The 13,768-nt window shown below is 41.4% G+C and overlaps 1 protein-coding gene across 1 annotated transcript in view; it reads right to left on the bottom strand.

Annotated features, from left to right (window-relative positions):
* Positions 1 to 13,768, bottom strand: part of MATN2 (matrilin 2) — a 202,873-nt gene that overhangs the window by 9,444 nt on the left and 179,661 nt on the right. Inside the window, 3 exon segments of the mRNA XM_020968963.2 lie at positions 868 to 1,020; positions 10,354 to 10,767; positions 12,977 to 13,099. Coding sequence (XP_020824622.1) covers positions 868 to 1,020; positions 10,354 to 10,767; positions 12,977 to 13,099 — 690 coding nt within the window.

Raw genomic sequence — 13,768 nt, 5'->3', positions numbered from 1 at the left:
TTCCTCCTCCCTACCCTTTCCCTCTTCCTCCATACCTAAGACTGGTTGTCACTCACTTAAGACATCACACAGAGTAAAAGGTTTGGCCTCACATGTGTTCTTATTTTGTCCTTGATGAGGGCCATGGATGTATGTGTGTGTGTGTTTGTGTGTTTGTGCTGGGGAGTGGTTTTGGGCTTGACTCTGTGACATCTTCATAGTCTCATCACTCTCCCACAACTTTGTCTTCCCTTGGGGGCTTAATATGGTTCATCTTTAGCATAAAGGTAGCAACTCCCAGCATCATCCCATCCTCTCTCCTTAGGACTGGCTTCAGTCAAAATGGAAAGAAGAGTGATTGGAGTAGCACAAATGGGGTGGGATTGGGGGGTGAGCAGGCAACTGTGCAGGTGGGCACCCTTTATAGTTCCTGACTGCTACCATCCTGGACCTAGCCAACAACAATTTTCTGATTGGTCCATGTATTACAGACTACTCTCATTTCTACCAGTTGGAGGCAGGTGATTCTTAATCTCCATCAATTGGAATGTAAAAGGCATTTACATCTGGGCGATTGGGTTTATTGCAATAATGTTTGAGTCTATTATGGTGGCACTTGGTTATAATGTATTAATGTTATTGCAAGAGAATGTGATAGGGGGCAACACTATTTGGGGCATGTCTGTACTGACTTTTTCTCAATCTCTAGGCCCTCTCCCTGATATTGGTTCTCTTAAGCATTATTTTCCTCCCAACTTGAAAGAACACTTTTTTATATAAAAAGCTACTGAGCACTGGAGATCCTAAAGAACAGATTGAGAATCTAGGAAGTAGAGGGGTTCCTGCTGCTCCCTTTCCTGTGTAACTGATCAAATTGATATTTGGCACCTTCACAGATTCCTTTCTTGAGTTTTTCACTTATTTCTCCCATTGTGCTGAAGTCTTCTGCATAGAAGAGATGTCTATCAGGGGGATCAGATGCAATCTCCTGCAATTCTTCTTCAATGGCTTTTCCTACTCCAACAGCATAGATGGTTATTCCTAGATACAAAACAAATTAAAACAATGTAGTTAAGATCTTAGTCTAAGGTTCTGGAAAACACGTGTCTCCTGTGATGAGAGAGATTGACTGTTGGTTCAATATCCAAGCCCTGGGCTTGGAATCAAGAAGACTCCTCTTCATGAGTTCAAATCGGTCCTCAAACATTAGCTGTGTGACCCTGGACAAGTCACTTAACCCTGTTTGCCTCAGTTTCCTCATCTGTAAAATGAGCTAGAGAAGGAAATGGCAAACCATTCCAGTATCTTTGCCATGGAAACCCCAAATGGAGTCACAAAGAGTTGGCCATGACTGAAAAACAACTGAACAAAAATAATAAAATATATATACCTATGTGAGGCTCTTTGCTATATGTATGTTTGCATATATGTATATGTATGTGTGTGTGTATGCTTATGTGCATGTGTGTGTCTGTGTGTGTATTTCTTGGCAAATCTTAAAGAGCTCTATAAATGTTAACTATCATTATTATTATTACAAGGGGTTCTATCAGTTATTAATGATGATCACTTTCTGTTATTCTACTGTCATTGGTTCATTTCTATGCATAAAAGGGAAGTACTCATGGGACAGGGAAATGGCCTTGACAGGGGGGAAGCAGGAGGGTTACAGTCATTGAGTAACGTATCTTTACTCAGCTCTGGGAAGGCTCACAAATGTTTATCTCTTTGTGCTGGATGAGGTTTACGCAGTACACAGTGCCTAGAACACAACAGATACTTTAAAATGCTCATTGGATGAATGGGTGGATATTTACCAAACTCCATAGTATTAAAATGAGGCATCACCCCCTTGAAACCTGAGAAAAGATAGTTTTAAAATACATGATACTTTAGGATATTTTATACTTTTAATGAAGAACTGACCAATGAGGTCTTAATCCTTTAAGCATGCTCAGATTTGCCTTTTCTGGTGGGTTATAGAGAGCATGCGTAATGTTTTCTGCCTGCTTCCAATCCAGCATGTGGAACTTCAGAAACCAATTTCAGCCATGATGATTCCAGGTTGATATATGATGATGGTATGAACTCAGAAGGACTGATGACTAAGTAGAAGCTGAATGAGCTGGAAATGAGTGTGTATACAAAATGTTTGAGTGAACAAGCTCTCACTCTCTTCCCTCATGGCTTGCAAGTAAGAAAGAACTTCTCTGAGCAGGTAGGTGGGGAGGAAGGGCAGCCGGACACTTTTCCCACCAAACTAGCTCACGTGTCCCTGAATGCATGTTTTCTATTTCTTTTTTATCTGTTATTTCCTTATCTTAGATGATTGGTTGTCTGAAGAAGGAACTGACCAGGTTATGACCTTATGATCTTCAGAAGGTTGGAGGAAGCATCAAAAGGTCCCTTCGGCAACCAGAATTGGTGGTAAAGATCACTGGAACTGGTAGTGGCACATTCAAGTCTGGTGAGTAGCCAGTTCAGCATCAAAGATACCCAATTGACTCAGCCTAGCAATGTATTGACCCATTGGCTGAGACGCTGTGTCCAACAAGAGACTTCTCAGCTGAGGAAGGGAGCAACTTGACCATTGAACTTGGTAGGGACTCTGTGAAGGAAGAAAAGGACTCCTAGGGTCAAGAGTCATGAGGTATCGCTTAGTCCCACGTGTTCCCTACGTGTGTGCCCGACTACCTTTATACTTTAATCTTGAGCCCACTCATCCCATGGACCTTGTATATTCAAGAGGAGAGTGTTCCTCTGGTTTAGGGGATGTTTTCATAAATTCTCTCCTTACTTTCCCAATAAATACTTTTTCAGTAATTACTCTCTTGTAAAAGCTCATTGATATCATATGGTTGGTTGATATTGAGGAAAGCACCAAATGGGGCTCATAGATATTAGAGGTTGCCCCTATAACTCTGAGGAGAATGGTAGTCAACTGCCCGCTGGGGGCCCAACTTACCACTGTAGTGTGATTTAAGAGACTGGGCCCAGAATGGGTACTTCAGTGATTTATGATTTCATTGTATGGGTTCTTCCTTCACTGACTGATATAGCAGGACAGCAACTCCTACTTTTTTTGTGTGTGTGTTCACCATATGCATAGTAAATTCTGTTCCAGCCTCTAATTTTTCTTCTGTATATATCTATATTTATAAAGCTGTTGGAATAGGACACAGTGTTAAGTAAACTTTTTGACTCATTACTCCAAGGAATAAAGGCTCAAAATATAAAGCTCAAGAGAGGCTTTGGAAATTCATGGCAGATAAATTAATAATTAGATAATTAAATTCATTAATCAAAATTAGGGCTATTGGGAGGATATCCATAATATTTAGAGAGGGCATCTTGTAGAGGGTGACCATGCTCACTCCTAAAATATTCCTTGGTGCCACAGTAAGAGAGAGAATCCTGAGCTTAATGGACTACTGCTCAGAATTTCTTGCGTTCTTATTTCCGTCATGTTGTCTTCCGTCTTTGGGAGAGGCCAATTTACTTTATGAGAATTTCTTGGAAATTGTGTTGGCTCTGTAGTCACACAACCTGAGTTTGAATCCCAGCTCTGTGACCTTTCACTTGTGGGACCATGGTCAAACCCATTAATCTCTCTGAGCCAATCACTTCCTCACCCTTAAAATGAGGGCACTGGATTAGATGATCTCTAAAGTCCCTCCCAATTCCAAACCTTTGACCTCATTTATAAATGGTCCAGGTAGTGCCCAGGACCTGTCATCTAACCTCTTTGTATCTAGTTCTGCAGAATGACATCTCTGCTACCATGACCCTGACCTCATGACCTAGCTTCCAAACTTGACAGGAGCCACCATATAGAACTCAAAATACAACTATGTAACTAATGATATGAGTTAAAAAGAAAAGAAAGAAAGAAAACCCAAGATTGTCTCCTTGCCCCCCAGTCTCATTTCTTACTCATTTGGCTGCACTACTCTGGGACTTCTCTAACTGACTTCTCTACCCTGCCCCAGGATGCTCATTATAGATCCTCCTCATCCTGTAAGACATCATCAGCCTTGGTACTTAACCTCAGCACTATCTACTTCCTCTCTGGAGGGTGGGACCATGAACTCCAAACCTCCATTGTAGGAGGGCTCAGCTTAGATTTCTCATTTCTCGTCTGGCTTCACTACTTTGAGACTTCTCTGACTGACTTCTCCACCATGCCTCCATGACAGGAAATCCTCCTCAGCCCCCTACCCCCTAAGCTTCCTTTTGTATTTTGTCTTCCCCTATTAGATTGTACGCTCCTTGGGCAGGGACTGCCTTTCTTTTTTCACATTTGTTCCCCAGCACTTAGCACAGTGCCTGGCATATGGTAGGCTCTTAATAAGGGTTTATTGACTACTGACTAAGATTAGTATTACTAATTACTAGCATTACTAATATTAGTATTAGTAATACTAATATTAGTATTGAATTTGAAGAAGGGTTGCAGGTTGCTTCTAAGGTGTTTACTAACAAAATTAAAATGCTTCTTAAAGATGACAAGATATTCATTATAAGAGAGGGCCTTTTTTGGGGGAGGGGAGGATATGGGAAGGGATTTGATGAGTAGTGGTAAGAATTCCAAAAATGAAAAAGAAAAAAAAGAAGTGTCAATGAAAAATTATAAAAATGCATTGAAGAGAGGGAAAGGAAGTTCAGAAGGGGACAGAGATAAGGATAGTGTTGCTACTACTATGCTGAATTTAATATATACTTTTAAAAAGCTGTATGCAACAGAAGGTCATTGTTTCATGTATATCTTCTTCACCTGTTCTTTGTGTATTGGAATGTTCATGTGTGCTGGCATTTGTTAAGTTCATAATTTTAAAAAAGAAATTTGTTTATTTCTTTAAGAGCCAAAATGCACCACTTTTTATTCTTTTACTCTGGATACATCCTGAGTTCTGCTTTGGCTCCAGCATTTCTAAATGTTAATGTCTAGTTGCTTTTCTGTACAGCATAGATACATTAGTATCCAGGCTAACTCATTAGTTCAGACTCATAGAATCACTTTAAGTGGTTAACTTTCAGTTGTGGCAAAAGTTGTGCTGTCCTCTGTGTCTGTGAAAGGTCAGTAGCTATGTGAGTTCAACATAGTTGTCTGGGAGCCCAGAGAATTTGTAGACAAGCTTCCTAAAAAGGCTAACTGCTATTTTAAGGTTTTTTTTCCCTAAAACTATATCTAACAGTAATTAAATTCATTAGCTCCGTGCAGTGAACATATTGCTTCAGTTAACTCTTGGTTATTCAAGAGCTAATGAAACAGTTGTTTCTCTTTTTCAGTCAATTAATAAACATTTATTAAGCACCTGCTATGTGCCAGGCACTGTGCTAAGTGGTGGGAATTCAAAGAAAGGCAAAAAACAGTCCCTGCTCTCAAGAAGCTCACAGTCTTGGGGGGGGGGACGACACACGACAACATGCAAACAATGATGTACAAACAAGATGTTTTCTCTCTCTGTCTGTGTGTCTATCTATGATAAATTGGGGATATTCACAGAAGGAAAGCACTAAGATTAAGGTGAATTGAGAAAGGCTTCTGTAGAAGGTATTGAAGGAAGCCAGGGAAGCCAGAAGGTAAAGATGAGAGGAAGGAGAGCTCCAGGCATGGAGGACAGACAGTGAATATGCCCAGAGTCAGGACATGGAGTGTAGTAAGTGAGGAGCAGCAAGGAGACCAGTGTCACTGGATCACAGAGTACATGGGAGGGATGTAAAAACATAAGACAACTGGAAATGTAGGAAGGAGCAAGGCTAGGGAGGGCCTTAAAAGACAAACAAAGGAGTTTAAATTTGATTCTGGAGGCAGTAGGAAGCTATCAGAGTTGACTGAATAGATCAGACTTGTACTTTAGGAAGATCAGTTTGACAGATGAGTAGGGGATATGCTGGGGTGGGGAGAGACTTGAGTCAGGAAGAAAAATCAATAGATTATTTCAATAGGCCAGGTGTGAGGTGATGAGGATGGGCACTAGGGTGGTGGCTGTGTCAGAGGAATAAAGGGAGTATATATGAGAAATGTTATGCAGGTAGAAATGATAGGAGTTGGCAACTGAGTAAATATGGGAGATGAGAGTGAGGAGCTGAGGATGATACAGGTTATGAGCCTGGGTGATTGGGAGGATGGTAGTACCCCCGCCAGAAATAAGGAAGTTAGGAAGAGGGGAAGCTTTGGAGGGAAAGGTAGTAAGTTCAGTTTTGGACATACTGAGTTTAAGACGTCCAGTTTGAGAGATCCAATAGTCGGTTGGAGATTTAAGACTGAAGGTTAGAAAAGGTAAAGGTTGGCAAAATACACCTGAGAATCATCTGCATTAGAATGTTGGTTGAATCCATCGGAGCTGATGAGATCACCCTGTGAAATAGCATAGAGATAGAAGAGAAGAGGGCCAGGACAGATTGAGAGACACCTACAGTTAGCAAGAGTGACCTGAATGAAGAGTCAGTGAAGGGGACTGAGAAGTGGTCAGACAGGTAGGAGAAGAAACAAGGGGGGGGACTGTGCCAAGAAAACTAGAGAGAAGACAGTATCAAGGAGAAGAGGGTGATTGATAGTGTAAGAAACTGCAGAGAGGTCAAGAAGGCTGTGGAATGAGAAAAGGCCTTTAGATTTAGTGATTAGGAGGTCACTGATAAATGTGGAGAGAGCTGTTTCAATAGAATGATGAAGTTAAAAGCCAAGTTACATAGCGTTAGGAAGAAAGTGAGAGGATAGGAAGTGTAGCACTGACTGTAGACAGCCTTCTTAAGGAGTTTAGCCACAAAAGGGAGAACAGATGTGGAATGATAGGTAGAAAGGATGGATGGACCAAGTAAAAGGTTTTTGAGGCTGAGAGAGACATGCAGTGGGAAAGCATCCAATAGGCAGGAGAGACTGAAGATTAACATGAGAGTAGGGATGATGGAGGCAGCAGTCTGCTGGAGAAGATGAGATAGAATGGGATCACTTGTGCATGTGGTCATTGGCAAAGAGAAAGGTCACGTCTTCATGTAAGACAAGAGTGAAGGAGGAGAAAGTGGTGGAAGGTATCTGAGTGATGGGTGATGCCAGGAGGGGAGAAGAGGGAGCGAACGGTCTCACGCTTTTCAGATACGAGGTAAAATTTTCAATCAAGAGGGTGGAGGTTGGGAGGACCGTGGAAGGTTTGTGGAAGTATGAAAAGATTTGCAAGAGGTACTGTGGTAAGTGGGATAGTGAGTCAATTAAGGAGGTGTAAAAGGATTGCCTTGCTATGGTGAGAGCCCGGTTGAGAGTATGTGACATAAATTTGCAGCATGGTTTTGTGCCCTTCATCTTTGTGACTTGTGGAGCTTGAGGGAAGTAGGTTACTGCATGAGCCTATTTCATGAACCTTGCTGCCTTGGGCTGGTGAGGGAAGTCATAGTATCGTAAGGACTGGAAAATGCCTGAGATCATCTAGTCCAATCCCCTCATTTTAGAGATGAAAAATACTGAGGTTGAGAGAGGCTAAATATCTTGCCCAAAGTCACCCAGGTGGTAGGTCCCAGAGTGTCTCCTGGCTTCAGCACTTTTCATCTCCTACCATTTGGTTCTATATTTCTGACCTGGAAGACACCTCAGAGGCTATCTCATCTAACTCATACCTGAAGAGGAATCCAGGATCATCTAGCTTTTGCTTGGAGACCTCTAACGAGAGAGACCTCACTGCCCCCTGAGATAGTTCATTCTTCTTTTGGACAGTTCTGATTGCTAGGAGGTGTTTTGTTTGTTTGTTTGTTTGTTTTTGGTTTGGATTTGTTTTTCTTTTACCTTTATATCAAGCCTAAATTTGTTTCCTCTGCAACTTGTATCCATTGAACCTAGTTCTGCTCCCTGGGACCAAGAAGAATAAGTCTTTTCCATCTTCCACAAGACAATCCTTCATATGACTGAAAATAGTCTTCATTGTCTTCCCCCCCTCCCCAAAGTCTTCTCTTCTCCAGATGTAGCATCCCCAGCTCTTTCAACCAATCTTCATATTCATGAACTTTAATCTTTTGCCATCCTTATTTTCCTCTTCTGAATACTTTCCAGTTAATCAATGTCCTTCCCAAACTGTGGCACACAGAACTAACCCCAGTACTCCTGATGTGCTGTGACTTAGAAAATACAGAGGGACAATCGTCTCCTTATTCCTAGATATTTTGTTTGTCTTAATGCAGTCCAAGACTTCATTAGCTTTCTTGGTCACTGTGTCCCATTGCTGACTTCTATGAAACTTTCAGCCCCCAAACTTTTTTCAGATGCATTTTGGTTGTGGAATGCAAGTTCCAACTTTACATTTATAACTATTAAATTTTACCACATTAGGTTCAACCCAACGATCTTGCCTATTGAGGTTTTTTTTTTAGCCCCGTCTCTTTTATCCCAGTTTATTAGCTATTTCTCTCAGCTTATTGTCATCTGAAACTTTGATAAACATGCTATCTATGCCTTTATCCAAGTGACTGATAAAACTATTAAACCTCACAGGGCCAACCATAGATCCCCAGGATGGCCACTGGAGATCTCCTTCCACTTCCAAGGTGACTCTGACCCATTAAAGACTTACTCTGTAGACATTCAACTAGACATGAAAGCACATAATTGTACCATCATCTAGTCCACACATCATCATATTTTCCATAAGAACAGCATGAGAAACTTTGCCAAATGTTTAGCTAAAATCTAGGTGAATTATATCTACAGCATCCTGTAGACTATCTCAAAAAAGGAAACATGTTTATTCTGTCTTGATGAAGCCATGCTAGCTCTTTGTGATCACTGCTTCCTTTTCTAGACGTTCATTATCTATCCCTTTAACATTTTAGAATGTTTCCAGGAATTGAAGTCAGACTCTAAGCTGGCTTCGCACACATAGGAAAATGCAACTCATGATGGATCCCTTACCCCTGCCATGTGTCTACATATTGAGAGGCTATTGCTGTTAGCTTCACTGAGCTCAGATTTCCACGAGTACATCTGGAAATGATTTGTAGTTATGCTAAGTCAAGCAAGGGGTGTCCCCTCTCATGGGTTTCACTTTTCCCATCTGTGAGATAAAAGATGAAGGTAACACTCATCTACCTCACCTGCTTGCTGCTTGCATTCTACATAGGAAATATCACACTTTTATTTGAAAGTTTCTAGAACTGTGCTTAAGTCGACTGAGTGAACAAACCTGGATTTGCTCTCCTCTCCAAAGTTTTTATTTTTTAAAAGTCTACTATTTCCTCCTCCTAACCCAAATCATTCCCCTAGTCCAGGGCTAAGTATTGCTTTCATGGTATTGAGATCATAGCACTTAAAATTGGAAAGGACTTCAGAGATAATTGAGTCCAACCTCTCCATTTTATAAATGAGGAAACTGAGGCCCAGAGAAATTAAGTGATTTGGTCTTCTGACTGATATACGCACTGCTTTCCAGAAGAGACTTTGATGTACACAATAATGAAAACTATTAGAGGAGGTTAGAATTTATATCCCTGGCCAGACATTTTATTCAGGCAATAAAGGCTTTTTCTCTGCCATGGAGAACACACTGCAGCTGGTAAATATTAGTACATGATTATTCACATCCAGTAGAATGAAAAATCTCATTGAGAAAAGAGCCTTATTTTGTTTTTGTTTTTGTCTTTGTATTCCCAGCACCTTGCACTGGGTCTGGCACACAGCAGGTGCTTAATAAATGTTTGTTTAATTGCATTGTTGAAATGAATCATCATTGCATGTACTGACATTATCACTGGCCTCCTGGAAGGGTCTCTTGCAAGAATGAGCATTTGGAGGCACTCTTGTTGTTGAATAAACTCTCTGAAGCCACTAGGGGGCAGTATAGTAAGGTTTTATGGTGGCTGTAGAAGACTTCCATTACACTGTCTAGTGTAATGGCCCCTGTGTTTGGTTCCTGAGAGGTAGCTTGGTATAGGATGGACTTGGGGGCCAGAAGACCTCAGGCCTACCATAGCACTTTATTTTGTAACTACCTGATACAGATTATATCATAAGTGCTGTATAGCTTTCTGTATTGGTTTATCAACCTTACTAGACTATAAGCTCCACGAGGGCAGGGGCTGTTTCTTATTTAAACTTTCTGTCTTCTCTAGTGTCTAGCACTGCATCCTATACCCAGTCAGCATCAAATCATTTGTTGAATGAATGAATGAAACTTCACTCTCTAGTTGTATAACTGGGTTCATCTGTTAAAAAGAGGTAACAATGCCCCAACTACCTACCTTACAGCGTTGTTCATGGGGGAGGAGCTCCATAGAGACCTTCACAGTGCCATAGAAATTATTGGCAGTCGTCATTAAAAGGTTGGGGGAATTACTGATGTTAATACCCCTGGGCGAAAATAAATAACACATAATCTAATAATCCAAGATTACCATTCTGCTGGGCTCTGTTCGCCCATTCAGAGACATCGTCTTGGGCCCGTCCATCCGTGAACACAATGGCTACTCTGGGCACTCTTGCTGAAGGTGGCCGGGCTCCTTCTCCTTCTGTAAAACTTCTCTCAAACATCTGCTTCAGGGCCAAGCCAGTCATGGAGCCTTTGCCCATGTATTTCATGTGGGCCACAGCCTTTTTCATGTCTCTGGCAGTGTGGAAGTCCCTCAGGGTGAATTCTGTGCGGACCTGGGTTGAATACTGCAGCAGCCCCACTCGAGCTGCTTTGGGGGAGATCTCAAGGGAATCTAAGATGCCTGTGACAAAATGCTTCACGATCTCAAAGTTTTCCTCTCCGAGACTTTTGGATCCGTCAATCACAAATACCAGGTCAATGGGGCCTTCGGTGCATTCTGTAGGATAGAAAAAGGGGATGATTAAAAAAAACAACTTCATCAGTCTCTAGAAATACACATGGACAAGATTACCTAGTAAGAGGAGGCAAAGCAAATTGGGAATTAATTCCAAGTTCTGACTATCTTCCTTCACCCAGGACATTGCCCAGCCTCAAATATGGATGCTCTGCCCTCCTTCAAAGCTCAGCTGAAGTTCTAACTCCTACATGAAGCCTTTCATGAAGCCCCAAGGCCTAGTGCCTTCTACCTCCTCCTGATATTTATATTTACTTTGATATTTTGTATCTACTGACATGTGTACATGTTATTTCTCCTGATTGAATATAAATAAGCTCCTTGAGGGCAGAGACTGAAGGTTATTGGGTTTTTTTTGTATTTGTATTCTCTGGCCTGGCACCTAGCTACTCAATATAATGAGTTTCATTTCCTAAAATTAATGTAAGAGACTGACACAAATGCTTAGTTATGTGGGTATGCACAGGCTTCTTGTGATTTAGGGGGCGTTACAGAAATGACAACCAACTGAATTTGTAGAATCATAGATTTAAAGCCAGATGTGATTTCAGAATTCATCTAGTCCAAGTCCCTAACTTTACCAAGGAGAAAATTGGGACTCAGAGAAGTTAAGTAAATTGCCCAATGTCGCACAGGTAGGGACGGGCAGAGGCTGGATTGGAACCCAGCTCCCCCCTATAACTCACTGCCGCCCTTCATGAGCTAATTTCAAACACAGCTAAATCCTGTGGAATGGCCCATTTCATAAATCAAGTGCATCTTCATTTGATAGCAGAGTGTTATGCTGAAATAAAAAGAACACTGGGTTTGGAGTTAGGAGACCTAGGTTTGAATCCTGGCTCTATACTTTTACTAGTTCTGAACAAGTCATTTTAGTTTCCTCATCTGTAATAATTTAGATAATAATATTTTTACTCTCAACCTCACAAATCTGTTTTAGGGGAAACATCAAGTTTTATATAAATATGAGTTATTTTTATTTATTATTATGTGACTAGGTATCTATGAGGGGCCTTTACATCTCTACATATAGTGGGGTCACCATCTTTAATTAGCAATACTTTCTTTGATGGTGACACACAACACATACACCATGCCTGGTGTGGGCCAAGCTGGGTTAGAAAGAGAAGCAAGTTCTCCACAGTTAACAACCAGTGAGCCCTTTTCCTCCTTCCCTTTCCTTTCTCCCACTATAATAGGTGTTTTCATTCACAGCAGCATATATGAGATGATTCCCCATAACCCATCTGTACTTTATCCGTCAGAAGATAAAAAGGCCATGGTAGTTTTATTTAAGTTCGCTGTAGATGTCTGAAATAGCCACATTCATCCAGCTGTCATTCAACATGAGTATGGTACAATGATGATGATGATGATGGTGATTGTCACCTCTTCTCCTCTTTAATAAAGTTTCATTGATATCTTTTCCAACTGTATCCCTCCCTCTTCTTCACCCAGAGCCTCATCTTTTATGACCAATAGAGAATAAAAAGAAAGAAAAATAAACGAGTTCAGCAACCCGTCAGCCAAGTTGTAAAATATCTGCAGCATTCTATAGCCATAATCTCCCCTCTGCAAAAAAGGGAGAAAGCAAGGAGCGAGACATTTGATTTTCTTTCAGCAATTCTGTTCTTCTTTCTTTACCATACTTTTTTCTCAAACACACATACACACACACACACACACACACAAAATTTGCATTCTTCATGTGCAAAAGTTCACAGAGAGAGGCATTTCTCCGGTTCCAGAAAGGAGAAGGCTCCAGCCCAGGTCTAGCTTCCATCATCCTTGCATAAAAAGTGAAGAGACTTCAGGGAAAGAATTGAACAGAGACCCATTTTCCTTGGCAATGAGGATGTTTGTTCTCAGGCCCAGGAAAGAATGACAGTTACACTCACTGGTTCCTGGCTTTCAAAGGGGTTCTTACTTATTTTCCTTAGAAGTTTTTTTCAACAATGATCCCTAAGTAAATGGGTCTGGCTTTTAATTCAGACAAGTTTTCAGAACTTCACTTTTATGTTTATTCATTGTGGTGGAGGGTAGGGGATGGGGAGAAGAGTTAGGTATTCATTCATTCTAATAAAGCTCAAGAAAGCAACTGCTTTCAGCCCTACCAACGTGTGAAGCCAAGCTCTCATCACTTCTGCTGTCAGCCCCTCCAACGAGGTGGGGCCAAGCTCCCATCACTTACTTCTGCACCGTTTCCCATCTTCTGCCAGAACAAATCCCTCTGAGCATTTGCAGATGTAGGAATTGCCATCATTAACACAAGTGTGTTCACAGCCGTGGTTGGTGGATTTGCAGACATCCACCCCTGAGGATTATGGAGAGAGTTAACATAATTTTGCCAAGGCAGCACAACAAGACCTTAATAGCCCTCTAATGAGGGATTACAGAAGTGTTTTCTTAGACACACTAGCTCAGGCTGAATGTCCTTTGGGGTGCAGCAGGAAGGGCTCTGACTGGGCTTCTGGCTCTTCCACCTGCTACATACATACATACGTGTGTGTGTATGTGTGTGTGTGTATATATATGTGTGTGTGTGTGTGTGTGTGTGTGTGTGTGTGATGATAATAAGTTACCCAATCTATGTGAGCCTCAGTTTCCTCATCTGTAAAATGGAGATAATATACCCACACCACCTGCCTCACAGGGTTGTGAGAAAAGAACTTTGTCAATTATAAAGTTCAGTCTATGTTATTATTAAACCTTTTTGAAGGTTCCAGATCTCCAGTAAAAGTAGAGCCTGAATGATAAAGTGATACTGAGTTCTGGTATCATCATCAGTGTCATCTTCCATGTCTTCCTTTAAGGCTTACCTCACATGCCACCTCCTCTCCTGTTTTCTTTCCAATTGCTGATGCCTTCCTCCCCTGAGACTACCTTCCATCTATTCTCAGTATAGCTAGGTGGAGCAGTGAGAAGACTGCTAGGCATGGAGGGAGGAAGGCCCGAGTTCAAATTCTGCCTCAGCTACTAGCCG

The sequence above is a fragment of the Phascolarctos cinereus genome, unplaced genomic scaffold, assembly GCF_003287225.1.
Source record: "Phascolarctos cinereus isolate Bilbo 61053 unplaced genomic scaffold, phaCin_HiC Scaffold_4;HRSCAF=312, whole genome shotgun sequence".
NCBI classification, from domain to species: Eukaryota; Metazoa; Chordata; class Mammalia; order Diprotodontia; family Phascolarctidae; genus Phascolarctos; species Phascolarctos cinereus.
The sequence above is the reverse complement of the archived record's forward strand: the minus strand, read 5'-3'. Positions and strand labels throughout refer to the sequence as shown.